Below are 19,259 nucleotides of genomic sequence, written 5' to 3'. Positions count from 1 at the left end.
GCAGCATTTGCCAATAAAAGTATACATCTTTCAGATGATAAACAAAAATATATGTCACTATGGGTATGTATCATAAACAATTGGTATAAATGGTCATTTTGAACATTTGTAGCTTTAAAGTTTAAAAAAAGGTATTTGTTAACATTTATTCATTGAATTTGTCAATCCCTTAATTGTATCTTACTTTTTACGTCATAAGAATTTTCCTGTAGTATAAAGTAAAATTCATAAACATGATTTTAATGGTTGTATTATATACCATTATATTTATATACCATAGTTTATTTAATTGGTTCCCTATTATTGGACATTTAGGATGTGTCTCTTTTTTACTGCTATAAGTAGCGTTGCACTCTACAATTTAGTGCCTAAAACTTTTCATCTCTGATTATTTCCCTAGGATACATTCTTGGAAGCAGAATTACTGGGCAAAATTAAATGAACAGATTTAAGACTCTTGATATATATTGCCAAATTGCCCTCCAGAAAGTTCTTTGTTGCTTATAGAAGAAAATAAATAATCCTTGTTCTATTTCTACCATTTAATCATTTTTATACAGATTTTCTTTGAACCTTTAAACTTCTCTTTGGTTTTAGGACTCAGAATTGTTTTTTAATAAGTGTTTCTTTCAAGGGATTAACAAAGTAATCACATTGTTATAAATGCCCCGACAATGTAACGCTCTTGTTTTTTCCTAGTAAAGGTTCTCAGGCTATAACATTTTCCATTGTATAAATTGTTTCTTTCTAGGGTGAACAAGGAGAAAAAGGAGATCCAGGCCTGGCTGGCATTAATGGACAAAATGTAAGCCTAACGTTTATTTTTTCTAATATTCTGTTTACATTTGCCACGGAAATATGTTGACGGTCTAAGGGTATTAAGACTTTACTATCCATGGAAGAACTAACCATAATCAAGGCAAAATCAAGAATCAAGCATTTTTAAATTTTTTAAAATTATTTATTTATTTATTTGAAACAGAGAAAGAGCACAAGCAGGGAGGAGGGTCAGAGGCAGAGGGAGAAGCCGACTCCCCGCTGAGCAGGAAGCCTGATGTGGGGCTTGATCCCAAAACCCCAGGATCATGATCTGAGCTGAAGGCAGCCGCTTAACTGACTGAGCCACCCAGGCGCCCCTCAAGGCAATTTTTTAAATGGCTCGGTGTTTTTATTGTCATTATGGGTCGTTCCTTGGGTTTACGTATTTCATATTGTGTCATCCTTAACAGCGCTTTCCTTTTTCTTCTTTCTGGATTGAATTTTTTTCTGGTCTTCCTCTTTTTATCTTCTTATATACTTTCTCATGTGGTCTGTGTTCTTACCCAGGGTCGCTCTTCATCTTATACCAAAGTTCCATCTACTGAAAGATCTGCATGGGTGGGATTGCAGTGACGAAAAGAAGGGGAGACTTACATTTCTGTGTTCCTGCCCTTCCACTGCACCAGGTCATCAGCCTCGGGGCTACTGTTGCCTGTAACGTCCTGATGTCCTGGCATCTCCTCTTTTTATCTTAGGATGACCGTCCCCATCCCCTCCCCCATCCCCTGAGCTTCACTTTGATTCTTAGGATGAAACTTGAAAATTATCCCAAACCTGGGTTGTTCTCTGAAATATAGACTAATTTTCTGGTCATCAAAATCACCATTTACCATAAATACACTAACTTTACTGGGGAAAGTGACCACGAAGAGAATTACTCTTTCCCACAGTTTTTTTTCACTTGCATAAAAATGTTTTGGAAAAGTTCTGAAGGGCTACACTACACTACTTGCTTTATGAATGAAAGAGAAAAGGAAACTAGATTTGGTCCCCTAATGCCTTAGAGGCATTATGAAACCCATCTTGTATGCAGCAGATCACTACAGTGAGAAGGAAAGCTGATCATTACAGTCCCTGGGGCTTGTGGACAAAGAGGGATACCTGAGTGTGGGGAGGGGGTTTCTCCAAAAGAGAAATACCCCAGTAATTAACCCTGTAGTCAACACTGGATTGAGGTTTTGACTCAATCAAAACAGCTTTACTCTCTTGTTACTTCCGGAGAAGCCCCATTTATATATTTAATATGACCCTCATTCTTATTCCTTTCCTCTTTGAAGTGATTTTTCTCTATGAGAGGACAGGAACTGGTACCTAGGGCTTGTAGCTAGAGGAATCTCTGCCTCTTCTCTAGCTCTTTACAATGCATCAAGACATTGGCTGTCACAATTGTTGGCCCCTCACTTAAACAGAGCATCTGATTCACTTCCCTTCCCCACTAGGGGAGGCACCTGGCATCATAGCAAGAGTTCTGGAATGGAAAGCCAGAGCCCATTGTGTCCCAGTTCTGTCACTAGCTGAGAAAATCACTTCTACATCTGTAAAGGATGGGCTTAGAGTCGAGTCTAAGGTCCCCATCACTATGGTGTCTTATAATTTTATACAAAGAGATTATGAAGATTACAAACTTGAAAAGCATCCATTCAGGTTTTTGGAATTCCTGCTACATGTAAGGAGATGAAGAAATAACAAAGCAGAATACAGCTGGAGCCAGAGTATGGAAGGTGCTGTATAGAAGGATGTTTGCCCTCCTTCCTCTGACAAAGGGAAGACATCCTCCAAGCTGTGTTTAAATGAAGATTAGTTTGACTGTGTGTTCTATAAAATGGATAAACTTTAGGCCTTTGCCTATGGTTTGTTTTTTCCATCATACTCTTCACAAGAGCAAAGACCATTTCTTAGAATCCTTAGTACTTAGTGAATATTTTCAGAGTAAGTTCCCAATAATTATTTGCCAAGTTTTAATTTTAAAAACTGAAAAAGTATTATAATAGTTTAAAATAGAAGTAATTAGAGCCTAAAGTAGGATAACAGAGATGGAAGGGAGTACATAGATAGTGATACTACAGTGGTAAAATATATACAGTTTGGCACTAGATAGCACTGAAAACTCAAAAATAGCTCAAGAATTTGACCATTCATTATGGGAAGGATGTTAACTTGTGAAAAACAGAGGAGTGTTGAAGGAAATTAATGATGGTGTTACAAAAGATAACCAAACTGCATGTATGTGGGCTCCCTGAGAGAGAGGAACAAAACGAAGATTTTTAGAAGTTCATTAAGATAACATTGGAGGGGCACTTGGCTGGCTCAGTGGGTTAAGTGTCTGCCTTTGGCTCAGGTCATGATCCCGGTGTCCTGGGATGGAGCCCTGCTTCATTGTCAGCTACCTGCCTCAGCAGGGGAATCTGCTTCTTCCTCTCTGTCTGCTCCTCTCCCCCGCTTATGCTCTCTCTCCCTTTCTCTCTCTCAAATAAATAAATAAATAAATAATCTTTAAAAAAGATAACTTTGTAACTGAAATGGAGAGGGATTTATCCAAACACCTGAATAAAACTGGAGATTTGAGGGGTTGGACTCTGAAATCTATTTACATTAACTTAGAGATTTGGAAATTTTTCTTATGGCATCTTCAAGTAAGCTGGTTTGGCTTTTTACAAGTAATCAGTTGATAAACACATATATGTGAGTGCCTACTACATGCTCAGATGTTCCAGCCGCCATTATAGGAGTTCCAAACCTGAATAAGACCAACCTGTTAGGAGAGCACATAGTGTAGTGGGCAGTGTGAGCTTTCCTCTTGGAGAGGATCTTGGAAGAGTTCTTTGCATGCCCCCCCAATCAAAGGGCTGTCATTTCTTTAGCACCATCATTGTTTAATGTAGCTCATTAGGTACGTCATAGAGCAGGACAAAGCACATTAACTTTTCTTACTTGGTTACTTAATTAATATGTAGATGATATTATTTTCCTTTCCTCAGTTTTGCCAAAGATATTCAGGAGTCATGACTAAGGAGAAATAAGAAAAAGTAATGAAAATTCTCCTTTTCTCCCCTCTATCACTAAGAATAAAAAATCAAATGCTCTGCTATTACATCATTAGTGGTGGTATTATTAATAATGTGTTATCATTCATAAACTATTTTCACAAGGAATTTGAAATTTGACCTTACTCTAGCTTTATGGGCTAGCTAGAGCAGGGGGTTATAACATCTCTATTTTCAGAGGCAAGAAATAAAGGGTTGGGAAATTAAGCGACTTTTTTTTTTTTTTTAGAAAATGGTAAAATCAGCTTTTAACCCTACATGTTTGACTGAAAATCTCTTATTTCCCCACTAAATCATGCCCACTTGTCATTGCCTATTTTTCAGTGCTAAAATAAACTGACTGTGCAAATTAAAATCATTCAGCATTTATGACAGTTCACTCTGACTTTCAATAAGCACAGGTACACATTCTTAGGGAATGAAGGGCATTATAATAGCGATTTCAATTTGAATTAAAGTCAGGCCGTGATGGAGAGTCTAACTTCAGAAACATACTGTTAGAATGCAAAGTGAATAAACTCAATGGGCCAGCTCACTCCAGCTACTTTCCAAGTCAACGAAAATTGTTAAGAATTTAATATTCTTACGAAATGAATTCAAAAGCCCTTTTTCATGGTCTTTATTCTTGCATATTACAAATATCTTGATGTAAATGTATCCTTTAATAATTTCTTCTGTGCCAGCTTTTTCAAAAAATGGGCAAGCTCACTTTGGAAAATGTAAACCTGATTTACAGGGAAATATTCAGCAGTTCAGTCTTTCTCAGTGGGACACTATTGGCATTTTGGGTAAGACAGTTCTTTGTTATGTGGGACTGTCTTGCAAGAGCAGAATGGTTAGCATCCCAAAGGCTCACCAACTAATGTAGAAGCTCTTAATCATTAGGACAAAAAAAAAAAAAATTCCTCTGATATCTTTCTAAGTGCATCCTTGGTAGTGTATATGTGTGTGTAAACCTTGGGTTGATCTTCAAGGTATTAGAGTGTTGGACTAAAGTTATTGGACTATATACATGCTCCTATTTCCCTTATAGTTTAAATAATGCATACCAAACATATTAAAATTGTCAAAAATTTGAATTGCTAAAATTTAGCTTTCAAAATACAAGACCTCAATTTTACACACTTTCAAGTTTATAATTAAATCATTTTGATTGTGACCTACTGCAAGATATATTCAACAAATGCATCTTATAACAGACTTGAGAGGGTGTCTTATAAAGTTGTTAATGTACCCTTTAAAGCCAGACTTTCTGGGCTCAGATCCCAGCTCTGCCACTGCCTAACTGGCATACTACTTGGAACATGACTTACTCCCTCTGTGCCTCACTTTTTTTTTTCTCATTTGCACAATGAGATGATAATATTAATAACATTTCAGGGCTTTTTTGTCTGTCTGTGTTTGAGGGTGAATAGGGTTATCATGCATAAAGCATTTAGAACAGTGTCTCGCATACAGTAAGAGCTATATAAACATTTACTATTATTTGAAACTGGGTTAAATAGAACACATTTATCTCTAATAAAAATAACATTTCATTTGTTTGTTTTTTATGGGGTTGTATAATCTTAGAAAAGTTGATTGCAATCACTGAGTTTAGACTCTTCCTCTACATCCCTCTTTTTGTCTGTCAGACATCCCTTATCAGAATTACAGCATCTGATGTTTCTAAAATAATCATATTAATCTCCTTATGCCAATGTAATCTTTATTATTAAATACAAACATATTGAAATCACAAAGCTGAGCTATCAGCTGACAACTGCTTGTGCCATCGCTAGGGAACAAGATATAGTCAATGGGAAGAGGAGGTGAAGAATTAATTGATGGGTTAAATTTTTTGAACAAATATTTTGTATCTTATGATTTTTAAAGATGCTACATACCATGAGGAGTAGATCTTCCAATAAAATTAATTTCATAGTCTGCCTGCTTTTGTAGTTCTAGATATAATACTGTTCTTCAGCTTTCATCTTGCCTTTAGGTAAGAGTTCCTGTCTCCACACAACATACAGAGTCAGCTACTGTACTTTTGAGAATCTTTATATACAAGAATTTTATTGAGAACCTTGATAATGGATTCCCATCTTATTCAATATTGAATTCATTGTCTGTTCCATTTGATTCTTTATGCTTTATGGTGAGTGCTGCATCTTTTTCTCCCCAGTACTCAATAACCATTGATAGCAGCACCAGTGTGACATGAGGAGAAAAATTGCACTTGAGAAAAGCATTACTGATCTGTTTCTCAGAGCCTATTATGATGCCATGGCCTTAAAAACATTGTACTTTGTCACAAGAGGACCTGAGTTACATGGGCCCACTTCAATGACCATAAAAGTAGAAGCTTGATGAATCCAGTACTTCTCAATTGCATTTTATCATGTGTGAGTTAAAGCACAGTGGCTCCATAACCATCAAACTTATTACAGACCTGAACAGAATGAACTATTAATTATCCCTTAAACTTGGACTTGAAAAGTAAAAGCAACATTTATTAAGTACCTACCATGTACTAAGTGTTTTTATAACCTATGATTCTCAGAACAACCCTTCAAGGTAACTATTCTTTGTACCTATTTTATAGGGAAGCTTGAACATCTTAGGATTTTGCATAAAATGCCACTCTTTTCCTGACTCTCCTGAACTCCACATTCCTGAATATTGAGTACCTCCAGTACACTTAGGCCTCTCTGGGAACTGTTCCCTTCACACTTGCTATATACTTCCATAATAGCTCTCAATATTCACATCAGCTTATATTTGGTTGCGTTATTCTCCCACTGCTTCCTGAGCATGGTTGATTGAACCAGGGATGGTTAGCTGATTCATTTGCGAAAAACTCCTTCCCAGAAGTTGCAGTTAGGGTTAGTTCGTCAGGCAAGAATATTGAAAAATTTTAATGTATTATTTTATGCCTAGAAATAATATTTGTATAACATATAATATGTGAAGATTATGAATCATAGTAATAACTGGAACACCAGTGTACCTAGAATTCAGTGTAACTCCATGCTCCACCCCAGAGTTAACCATTTTCCTGAATGTTGTATTTAATGTTGCCTTTAAAAAAATAACATTTGCACGTCCATATGTTCATAGGATATAGAGTTTAGTCTTATATATTCGTAGATATTCAATATTTGTTGAGTAAATGGGTACTTGGTGTCTTTCTCAGCCATTTCTTCTTCATGTGTCTTTCTCTGGATAGTGTTATACCAGGAAGCAGAAAGAAAACCTCTTTTTTAATAAACTTCTCAGTCCATTAAACGTACAATGTCCTATCACTTACTTAAGCCTTGGCACCTCCTTTGCTTTGCCCCCTCTTCCAACATATCTGCATGTCCTTCTTCCCAGTATGTGCAGCCTCTGATCACTGCTCTCCATCTCCAGTGTCACCCCCTACCTCAGCCACCCTGCGCTCTTGCCTGGAACGCTGCTTCCACAATCTATTACCTACAATCTATTTTCACATTGTGGCCAAATTGATGTCTTTTGAAACAAGCCACATCATGTCATTTCTCTGCTTGAAACATTTAAGTAGTTTCCCCATCCCAATTAGAACAAAACCCATCCTTACAATGGCCTGCAGTTCTCTATGTGCATTGACCTCTGTCTGAACTTGACTTGATCTCCTGTTCCTTGTCTGCACGCTCCTGACAATCTGTTCACCCTAGGGGCTTCGGTGCTTGCTATGCCTTTTAACCTCAATACGTTCCCCCCGGGATCATTGCATGGCTGGATCCTTTAAAACAACAAGGTCCCCTCCACACAGAAGCGTTTTTCTGATCACCCCAACTGAAATAGTAGCTCTCTCCCTCTCACTCATCACATTCAGCCTGTTGTCCTGTTTATCAGCAGTCACCTTCCTCTCATCACGTGAGTTCCCTGAGGGCAGGAATCTTGACCCTGTTAGGGAAAAACTATTCTCACACTTATTAAAATGGTAAGGAGGACTTTTTGTTCACACCTATTGGAATAGGGGTACTGCAGTAGAGGTGAGAAATTGAGCTCAACTCCAAATACAACACGGACAGGTGGGAGATTCATAGCCCACAGTGTGGTGCGCTCAGTGAATGAAAAATTACTAAGAGCAGACCTCAAGGTAGGGGGATTCTTGAAAAACTGACTTAATAGGATTCTTGCTAAAGGCGGGCCAAACACTTACACATCAGAGGTGGGGGATGAGGAACTTGATCTGATATCAAGAGTGGGGGATTCTTTCTAAACTGACTGAGCAGGATTCTGGACAAAACTGGGCTAAGCAGGCCAAAGACAGAACAGGACAGAGGACAAGGTTGAGGCTTAGTCGAAAAGAGGACTCAGAAGAGTCTGACTAAAGTTTGATCAAGGAGAGAGTCTTGGTCAACTTCTTGTTTTTGTACTTCTAAGTTGCACTATCCAATAGAAATAGGATCTAATATAATACTTATATAGTACATTTCTAAATATGATATAATTTCAAGACAAATATAAATATATTTTCCAGTAGCCATATTAAAAAAGTAAAAAGAAACAGGTGAAACTAATTTTAATAATATATTAAATATATCCAACATATTATCATTTGAATATATAATCAATATAAAAATTATTAATGAGCTATTTTACATTTTTTGTACTAAATATTGAAAAATCTATGTTTCACACTCACAGCACATCTCAATTTAGACTAGTCTCATTTTGCTTATTCAGGAAGGAAAGGCTATTTCAAATAATAAGAGAATATCACATCTCAAATATACTTTTTCACTCATTCTTTTTCTGTAAATACTCCAACATAACAGTGGAAGACCCATAGCTATGAGTTTTATCCTGAAAGGTATTTCTACAACTGTGAAGTGTTTTTTGCCAATCAGATGCTGTTTTCATCCGTTAAGTCTTTTTTTCTTAAGATGTAAGACTACAGTTTTCACATAACCTCTGCAACAAGATTATTTTAAGTATCCAGTTTTCCTTCATTTCTTGAAATTCTTCATGGGCTTCTATATCAAGTAGTTAAAGCTGATGGCATTTGACCTTGTTTATTGACTACAAAATGTCAGTGCAGCGAGAGATGGATCCGTCAGCCAAGAGAAGTAAGACGTCTAGATATACTGTGCATTGTGTGGCTTCAGAATATTTCTTTTTTCCATTATTGTTCTTCCCTCATCCAACGTGTTAAATCAAGGATGAAGGAAGATTTTTTTTTTCTATTCACCACACAATCAGGATGTGTCTATCTAACTTTCTTTCTGTTTACACTGTGAAAACCTTCAACTGTAGAACTCCAGTGAAATCTATCATGGTCTTCCTGAGAGCTGTTATTTCTGAGTCTGAGCAACAAAATACCCACTGAAACACCCAAGAGTCCAGAAAATTCATGAACATATTTATCTGATACTTTGTCTTATATGGTTTCATTTAATATCTTTATAAATTCCGTTTTAAAAAAGTAGGAATTAGAGAACTAAAACATAATTTAAAACAGGAAAGAGACAACATTGTAGCTTCAGGCTGTGAGTGACAGGGAAAGAATATGTCTTTCATTTATTTTTCCCCCACAATTAGATTACTTGATAGAGACATAAAAATGTTTTTTATTTAATTCTTGAATTTTTTTTGGCAGGCTTTATAAAGGCCAAATCAATGCTAAATCAAAGGTATTTACAACATCCACAAATTTAATCCAAAGTGGATACTTAAAAGCTCATATAGATCTAAATGATGTTCTCCCAGATGGTGAATTAATGTAATTTTAGCAGGAAGCAAAGTTGCACAAATATGCAGTATTCAGGACTCACGCTGGTTTAATGTATCTGTGCTCACCACAACGCAGATGTTGCTTATCATTTTAGTGCCAGTTGTCTCTCTTTCTATACTACAAACTGAAGAATGGGATTTGGGAGTTCAGTAAATTATGATTTATTTTGTGACTAATGACTTGTTAGAAATTCAAGCATTTCTGTGAATTGTGTATAGAAATCACATTGGTTGTATTCTTCGTACAGGGTTTGAAAGGTGACTTGGGTCCTCATGGTCCACCTGGCCCAAAAGGAGAAAAGGTATTGTATTCACCCAGAGAAGTGCCAGTTTTTCTTGAGGAAACCCTGAGAATGTATGCAGGGACTTTTCAGTGATACTGTTAAACTGCCAAAAATTCATTTTGTTAAAATTAACCAAAGGCTGTTATGTTAAAAGCATCTGAAGAAAAGCCTTTTGGTTCATTTAATTAGTTTGAAGAGACTAAATGCACAACTGCTAGTTGACATTAATTTGTGTTTATAAGATTTCACTTTCTCTCTCTCACTTAACAGTATTAGCTATTCCATTGCCAAATTAGCAACTGTGCCTTGCATCAGGGAACTTTGTCAGTAGCACTGAACTGCTACCATAATGGTGAAGCAGGTGGCCTTTGGCGGGGAAGGAGGTTGACTTTCTAACTCAGTCTTAGTCTGAATGCTTCATTTCCTGCCACTTTTTCTCGCATGCCATTTTAAAATGATATATTGGCAGTGACCTTGAAAAGAGATTTAGAAATACTAAAAGCAAGAGTCATTCAGAATAAGGTCCTAGGATGATCCCAGTTTGTTGAGAACTGTATGTGTGGGTGTTTGACACTGTATTTTGTTCTCTATTCTCAGCACATTTGGGAATCCTTATCTGGCTTCAATATTTACCTCAATGTTAAAATTGATCTTACAAATTGGTCCTCAGTGACTGAGTTAAGCTATGTCAATGTTCCTTAACGAGTATTGGCTATTTTTATTCAATTTTTCCAAAAAGTAATGATTACTCAATACTTTTGAGGTGACTATGTTAGATGAGAAAAGAAAAAGTCACAGAGATACTCTCAACATGAGAACACATCTCAGAGCTTCATGCCACAAAGTATAAGGTCTCCATAATGTCTACGTAAAAAGCCTTATAGCAATGATGCTTGATCTTAATGATTAAGAGTTCTTACTGAATAAATAGAGGTCCTGATACAATAAAGCATATAGGTGACATACAAATCAGAAAATAGTAAACTTCAGATGAGCCATTTTGTAAAGATTTTAAAGAGTTTCTCAATATATACACCTGGTAATTTGTATTCACGTAGGTCAGCAAAGCAATTTTGGTATTTAAAAATACGTAAATATAGGCAAAACCTCTTAAAATTGATGGCAAGTGCAATATCAGTTTAGCAGAGCTTTATAAGAGGCAATGGGACTGCTTCTTGCCGCTGGAAGGCATGAAGTGGGGAGATCCACTTATTATTTCTGCTGATCCTCATACTAACTTTGTCAGAAAAAAATATCTGTCGTTGTGACACTTCCCAGCTGCTCCACTGGCAAGTAACCATATCTGAAGAGATATTCCTTCTAATTTTGGATTAGTAGACAAAAGAATAGAAAATTAGATTATTTTAGCTTTTCAAAACAAATTCTGCAGAAAGCATGGTGGTGCACAAGGTGATGTTTATATCATGAGAGCTAAAGCCCCAGGATATATTATTCATTGTGCAGAGACTCCTATCAAGATGAAATTCTATTTTTTTCCTTCAAAATTTATCTACATATTGCTTCTATCCATTCAGAAAACTTATAAATAAAATGTGCAAGAAAAGATTATTAGTAACTGCAACTTTTATTTAATCTATTTTAGGGAGATACCGGACCTCCAGGACCACCAGCCTTAACTGTAAGTATTCTTGAAATCAGAATTCAAAATTAAAACACAGTATCCTGTTTGTTATTCACACTACATCATGACTAAACCAAAATTTAAGCCTAGGATATTTTGAGAACTGAAAGTGACCTTACAGTAGATCTAGTCAAACCTTGAGATTTTAAAGATGGGGCATCTGCCCACATCAGTGAAATACTTAACCCGAGGTCATACCAGTAGTTACTAGAAAAGTCTGGAGGCAGTACCAATCCTGAACAATTTTCTCTACCCTCCATATGGTTCATAATTGTGCCCTTTGAATATTTGATTATACATTCTTAACATGACATTTAAAGTTAATGGAAGCAGAGCCTGCTCTACTTATTCTAAAAACTGTAAAAGAACAAAATAAAGTGTAATTGCCCAATGGGTAAAAAACAGCTACCTATTTAAACTGATTGTTACATTCCCCAAAACCTGTCCAAAACCATTGTTTTTTCCTATGTGATTCGCTTCTAAGATTTACAAATGATAAAATGGTGATATTTCCGTGGCAGATTTATGAGAAAAGTTTCTAAGGTGCACATAATGGGATTGTTCTCAATTAAATGGTTCATCTTTTATTAAGCATTTAATCATAAATATATAATGACTTTATATTTGGATATAATTTACTGTTATAGATTTTCTTCATAGGCCATTAAGGACTCTCATTTAACTTAAAGATTTGGTATAACAATGACTCTAAGCCTAATAGAAAAGAGGAAACTTTCTTAAATAAGATCATTTGTAGCCTGAGGTCTCTTGAATTTTATGTTGATATTACCTGATGACATAAATTGAGACTTTAAATCATCAGTTTTCAGACCTGTTCTGATTGGAGAAGGTCAGGTTTAAAAAGAAATCTTCTAGCATCTGTGTTGAGCTCTTGGCTCAAAGACTCTGTGGCTTTGATAACATTTGTATTTGTCTTTGTACTTGGAAATGTCATTCTGAACAATATGTTAATAAGGTCTTATATAAATAATTTTTGCAATGCTTTCTTAAAGGACAAATATTTCTTCATAGATGAAAAATCTAAGGAATCAAACAGATGACTTAGGAATAACCAAATTCAATTTACAAGGGAATTCTGTGCTTGAAGCATTCATTTTCAAGATGGAAATAAAAACTATTTGAGAGGTGGTTTTAACTGCTTATTATTCAGCTTTTTTATACTTTGTGGAGTTTATTTTTAAAAGTATTTGGCAGTGATTTAGGCTTAAGCCTGCTTCTTTTATTTAAGTCACATGCTTTCTTTTGTTCAACTAAGTTACATGTTCACCCACTCCACTTAGTTACCTGATTTCCTAGTCATTTCTAACTTGTGTTTGAAGAACAAAATGTAGTCTATGTTTATCATTTCATCTGATAATGCAACTTTGGCCCCTTACCCAGAAAACTGTATTGGGATATATCTATTTCATGGATTTTTTTTTTTTTTTTGAGAGCGGGGAGAGAGTGTGTGTGCATGAGTGGGGCGTGGAGTATGAGGGGTAGTGGAAGAGGTAGAGAGAGAATCTTAAGCAGGCTCCATGTCCAGAGTGGAACCTGACACCAGGCTTGATCTCATGAATTTAAGATCATGACCTGAGCCAAAATCAAGAGTCAGACGCTTAACCAACTGAGCCACCCAGGTGGTCCTATTTTATGGATTTTTAATAATAGCTATTGTCTTCTGATCAAATAGCACCCTATAGATGTCCCTGTACTATTTAGCTGGCAGGCACTGAGGGGGTACAAGTGAATTTTTACATAAAAATATAACAAGGCAAACCACTGTGAAATGAAATGTTTTATTTCATAAAGTTAAATATTAATATTATTTGGATATTACTAGTTATATGCTTGTCATTACTTTATTAATATAATCAACTATTAAAAAATGAGCAGAGACATGAATAGACATTTTTCCAAAGAAGACATACAGATGGCCAACAGACACATGAAAAGAAGCTCAACATCACTTATCATCAGGGAAATACAAATCAAAACCATAAGAAACCACACACCAGTCAGAATGGCTAAATTTAACAACACAGGAAACAACAATTGTTGGTGAAGATGTGGAGAAAGGGGAACCCTTTTACACTGTTGGTGGGAATGCAAACTCGTGCAGCCACTCTGGAGAATAGTATGGAGCTTTCTCAAGAAGTTAAAAATATAACTACCCTATGATCCAGCAATTGTAGTACTAAGTATTTACCCAAAGGATAGGATACAAAAATACTAATTCAAAAGGATACATGCACCCTGAAGTTTATAACAGCATTATCAACAATAACCAAATGATGGAAAGAGCCCAAATGTCCATCAACTGATGAATTAATAAAGAAGATGTGGTATATATATATATATATATATATATATATATATATATATATATATATAATGAAATATTACTCCATAAAAAAGAATGGAATCTTGCCATTTGCAATGACGTGAATGGAGCTAAAGAGTATTATGCTAAGTGAAATAAATTAGTCCAAGAAAGACAAATACCATATGATTTCACTCATATGTGGAATTTAAGAAACAAAATAAATGAACATAGGAGTAAAAACAAAAGAGAGAGGCAAACCAAGAAACAGACTCTTAACTGTAGAGAGCAAATGGAGTATTACTGGAGGGAAGGTAGATGGGGGAGATGAGTTAAATAGGTGATGGACATTAAGGAGGGCACTTGTGATGAGCACTGGGTGTTGTATGTAAGTGATGAATCACTAAATTCTACACCTAAAAGTAATATTACACTGAATCTTAACTAACTAGAATTTGAATAAAAAATCGGGGGGCACCAGGGTGGTTTAGTCAGTAAAGTATCTGACTCTTGATTTTGGCTCAGATTATGATCTCAGGGTCATGAGATCAAGCCCTGCATCAAGCTCCACTCTGGGTGTGGAGCCTGCTTGAGATTCTCTCTCTCTCTCTGCTCATCCCCGGCCCCTCCTCCTGCCCCCCAGCTCGTGCTCACACTCTCTGCCAAAAAATGAATGAATGAATAAATGAATAAAAACTTGGAAAGAAAATAAATACTTTTTAATATTTAAAAAAGACATAATCAACTGTTAACTGTGAAATAAGGATGAAGTGAAATGCATACCACCTCACCATGTACTAAATATTTAATTGATTTTATAATACAGATTAATACATTTTAATGAAGTGATTGATAACAGTTTCCAAGGAGGATAAACTTGAAAGCTATACCGACTCCACTGTATTCAGATTAAAGGAGGCATTGTTATATAAGTCAATAAACTGAGAGTTCATTCATAGTGGTTCTCAAAGCTAATTGCACACTAAATTCACTAGAGAGCTTTAAAATATACCAATCTGTGGCTCCACCCCCAGGAATTACAATTCAGTAGATCTGGTATGAACCAGTATATTTTAAAGCTCCTGGGGCACTTCTAAATATGCAGCCAGAATTGAAAGCCATCGTATATGGGCACTGTAATGGAACAAGCTTTCTTCCTATTCAAAAAATTCTTTTAGACTTTTGAAGAAGTTTGGCTTTCATCTGAAATCCAACTTAATGCATCGTAATAAAGAAATGTCTCTTTCCATTAGGGAGGCACACTAGTAAAATTAAATTAAGATTGAAGGCTGCTTGGTTAAGTGGAGGAGATTAGGGCTAGGAAGATACCTTTAATTATAGCCTTAACCCAGCCATTCAAAGACCGTAGTGAGCTCAGGTGTCTTAATGCTTCTCAGAATTTAATGTGCCCAAGAACATTTGGGGGTCTTGTTCAAACACGTATTTTATTTCATAAATCTGAGGTAGGGTGTGAGATTCTCCATTTCTAACTGGAGGATGCAGGTGCTGCTGGTCCTCAGACCACACTTTGAGTCACAGGGCTTAGCACTCAGCCACCAGCTGCACTGCAGACTTGCTGCCTCATTCCATAGATTAGTTGTTCCTTACCCATACTGTACATTAGATGTACACAGATCACCTGATGTAAGTGCGCTTATCTTTAAATTTTTCCTGCTTTTCCTGAGGTTCTTTGATCTGTAAATTTACACATTTCACCTAACTTGGGAAATTTTTGTCCATAATATTTTTTTATACAATGTTGGATTACTTCTAATTTACTTAGAAATTTTACAACTGTAAATATATGTGAATTAGCCTTATAAATTGTTTATTCTATTTGCTTCACCTTCAATATATATCTGAATCTGACTGGTTCTCACATTTCTATTACTTTGTGGTTCTAGACACCATTATACATCCCTGGATTATTTCAGTACCCAATTAATGGTCTCCCCACTTCTTCCCTTGATCTCCTTGAGTTTTATAAAAACACAGAAGCCAAGAAGTTTCCTTGTCAGGTTTCTGGTCAAAATCTTCAGTGTTTCTCCATTTGATTCATAATAAAAGCCAAATTCTATCCAATGGCCTAGCCTACAAGGTCTTACAGGATTCAACTCTTGCTGCATTTCTGACATCATCTCTTATTCTTCTCTTCTCGCTAACTTTATTCCACAACAATGGCCTTCTTGCAATTCTTCAAGCATTCCTGGCACACCCCCACCTGAGAAGGTTTGCATTTGCTGTTTCTTCTGCCTGCTCTAGCAGGTAGCATAGCTACTTCCTTTAAGTTTTAACAATGACCACATTGAATTACCCTATTTTAAATTACATGCATACACACACACACACACACACACACACACACACACACACACACACACACACACACACGGAATTTCTAATCCCCATTAGTGCTCCATTTTTTTAATTTTCTCCATAGCACTTATCACTCTTTTTTCTTTAAATTTTTTATTATGTTAATCACCATACATTACATCATTAGTTTTTGATGTAGTGTTCCATGATTCATTGTTTGTGCATAACACCCAGTGCTCCACAAAGAACGTGCCCTCTTTAATACCCATCACCAGGCTAACCCATCCCCCCACCCCCGCTCCCCTCTAGAACCCTCAGTTTGTTTTTCAGAGTCCATTGTCTCTCATGGTTCGTCTCCCCCTCCGATTTACACTTATCACTTTCTAACATATCATTTTAAATGCCTATTATATTTATTGTTTGTTGTCAATATTCCTTTACATTTGACTATTAATCCCATGAAGGGGTTCTTTGTGAGTTTTGTTCATTGTTGAATTCCAAGCATACAGAACAAAGTTTAGCACATAGTATGTCCTGAAGGAAAAAAATGATGTTTAATGAACATTATCCTTGTATTTTAATCTTTGCTTTTTAGCCTCATTAATTCCATTTATTAACTTTCTTTCTCTTAGATAGTTTGTACAAAATAAGAGTCAGTTCTAATATAATGATTTTGGTGAAATAATTTGGACTGATGTTTTCTTTGTCACAAAATTTTTGTGCTGCTTATTCCATTTTTATTGTTTTAAGGTCATTTGTTTATTGAAGTTTTCTTAAGTCAATTTTCTATAAAATTGTTTAATATTCATTTAAAAAAAAGCAGAATGCTAGTCAAATAGAATAAACCTGTGGTTCCTATGACCTGATTCTGACACAAAAGTATAAATTGAAATAAGTCTTTAATCTACAGTTTTAGGTTTTACCTTATCTTATTACTCATATCTCAGCACTTTAACTCCTAGAAGGTCAAATTTGGCATCTAATTCATAAAAATATTAAATCAATTGCTATAATTTGGGACTTTTGCTTTCAATAGCACAAATAGAAGCCAAATAAAATCAAATTGTACCATGATTCCGGCTGAAATTCTCTAAGCAACTGCTTATTAACAACAAAAAAATAATTCTCTTACAAATACATTTTGCATGTACATGTGCTTTTTAAAATTCTAGTTTTAAAAATGTCATCAAATCACATTTTTCTGAGACTTATTTGGTTTCACCATACCTGGAATGAATGTCACAATGACACTTAACAAGTGAATTACTGGAAGTCATCATCATAGTGGAACAAGAGTTTTCTACCATATACCTCCTAGAGAACATCAATTTAGACGATCCCTCATGGATAAGATAGCTCTGTGGAAGACCAGGAAGAAGTCTAGTGGAGTCTAGTGGAGAAGTTCCAGCATACCACTGAAGCAAAGAAATCCAAAAAGGGTAAGAGGAACAGTTTCAATTTACATGCATCACCCCTCCCCCAAGGCTACACAGCGCAGTACCAAGAGACACCTTTTCAGCCCCATGATTTCTCCTGCTGGGAAAAGTGAGAGCTTGTGAATGAAAACTCACCTGTCCCAGCTATGCGGGATGCTGCCAAAGAAACCCACTTCCTTCTTGCCTCATCCAGAGTACTGAGGCATGCTGTGTGATAGGGTGGGTAATACTGGGAGAACAGCAGGTAGAGCTCTCAGAGGGCACCAAAGGGATGTAAATCCTACTGAGTGCATGTACCCTAGACTCCATTAGTAAACTCACCCCCAAGCCTCTGGGCATTCATCACGTTTGGTTCTCCCTCTAATGGCCCACAGGCACTTCCAAGGCTCCACGCACCTCACCTCCACACACACCTACCTCATGGCTGGCTCCATGTGCATGCTCCCATTGGCAGCAAGAATGAGCCTTTGCAGAGGACCAGTGAGCGCCTGCAGAAGCTGGCTCCACTCCATGGGATTTGGAGAAACAACACAAAATTGAGCATTCATTACTGCCCTAAGAAAAAGAAAAGGGAAGCTGTCAGCGTACATCCTGACTATGCAGTATTGAGAGAAGGCATAAAACTTTAAGAACTCCCCTACAAGAAGAAACAAGAAGTGTGGAGTAGATTTATCTGAGAAAAGGTCTGAGAAAGCCTTAGAATCCCTAACAGGGTTGATGGAAGGCATTTTTCCCCCAAAGCCAGTCAGTAAAGACTGAAAAGGTAACTGCTTTTTCAAATATGAAGACAGCTGGGCACCTGGGTGACTTAGGAGGTTAAGCATCTGTCTGCCTTCGGCTCAGGTCATGATCCCAGGGTCCTGGGATCGAGCCCCACGTCGGGCTTTTCCCTCTCCCCTGTGCTTGTGCTCTCTTTCTTGCTCTCTCTCTCTCTCTCTCTCTCTCACAAATAAATAGAATCTTAAAATAAAAAAAAAAAACATCAAATATGAAGACAGCAACACAAGACTTCAAGGAACACTAAAGATCAAGGAAACGTGACATCACCAAAGAACACAATAATTTTGCAATAACGGACCCAAAGAAATGGAGATATGCAATTTGCCTGAATAAGAATTCAAAATAGTTTTAAGAAAGCTCAGTGAGCTACAAGAAAGATGGTTCAATGAAATCAGGAAAATAATCATGAACAAAATGAGAAGTTTTACGGAGAGAAATCCTAAAAAAGAGCCAGATAAATTCTGGAGCTGAAGACCACAGTAAGTGAAATGAAAAGAAAATGCAGTTTGAGAGCATACAACAGACAAGCAGAAGAAAGAATTTGTCAAGTAGAAGGCAGGTCCAGTCAGCAGAACAGAAAAGAGAATGAAAAAGAGAAAAGAAAGCCTACATGAAGCATGGAATATCATTAATAGAAATGGTCTATGCATTATTGGAGTACCAAAAAGAGAAGAGAGGAGAAACGTGTAGAAAGCTTATTTAAAGAAATAATGGCTGAGAAATTCCCAAAGCTGGAGAGAGAGAGTTGGAGACTTGAATTCATGAAGCTCATAGGTTCACAATAGCCCGGCCATGGAAACAACCTAAGTGTTCTTCAACAGATGAATGGATAAAGAACATGTAGTGTGTGCAGTGTGTGTGTATAATTATTCA

General features: G+C 36.4%; 1 protein-coding gene across 1 annotated transcript in view; it reads left to right on the top strand.

The window, feature by feature from the left end:
• Positions 1–19,259, top strand: part of COL19A1 (collagen type XIX alpha 1 chain) — a 325,436-nt gene that overhangs the window by 141,082 nt on the left and 165,095 nt on the right. Inside the window, exons 12-14 of the mRNA XM_027602614.1 lie at positions 752–805; positions 9,854–9,907; positions 11,493–11,528. Coding sequence (XP_027458415.1) covers positions 752–805; positions 9,854–9,907; positions 11,493–11,528 — 144 coding nt within the window. The remainder of the gene's footprint in view (positions 1–751; positions 806–9,853; positions 9,908–11,492; positions 11,529–19,259) is intronic.

This window comes from Zalophus californianus, chromosome 7 (assembly GCF_009762305.2).
Source record: "Zalophus californianus isolate mZalCal1 chromosome 7, mZalCal1.pri.v2, whole genome shotgun sequence".
Classification (NCBI taxonomy): Eukaryota; Metazoa; Chordata; class Mammalia; order Carnivora; family Otariidae; genus Zalophus; species Zalophus californianus.
This window is presented reverse-complemented; position numbering and strand designations above follow the sequence as displayed.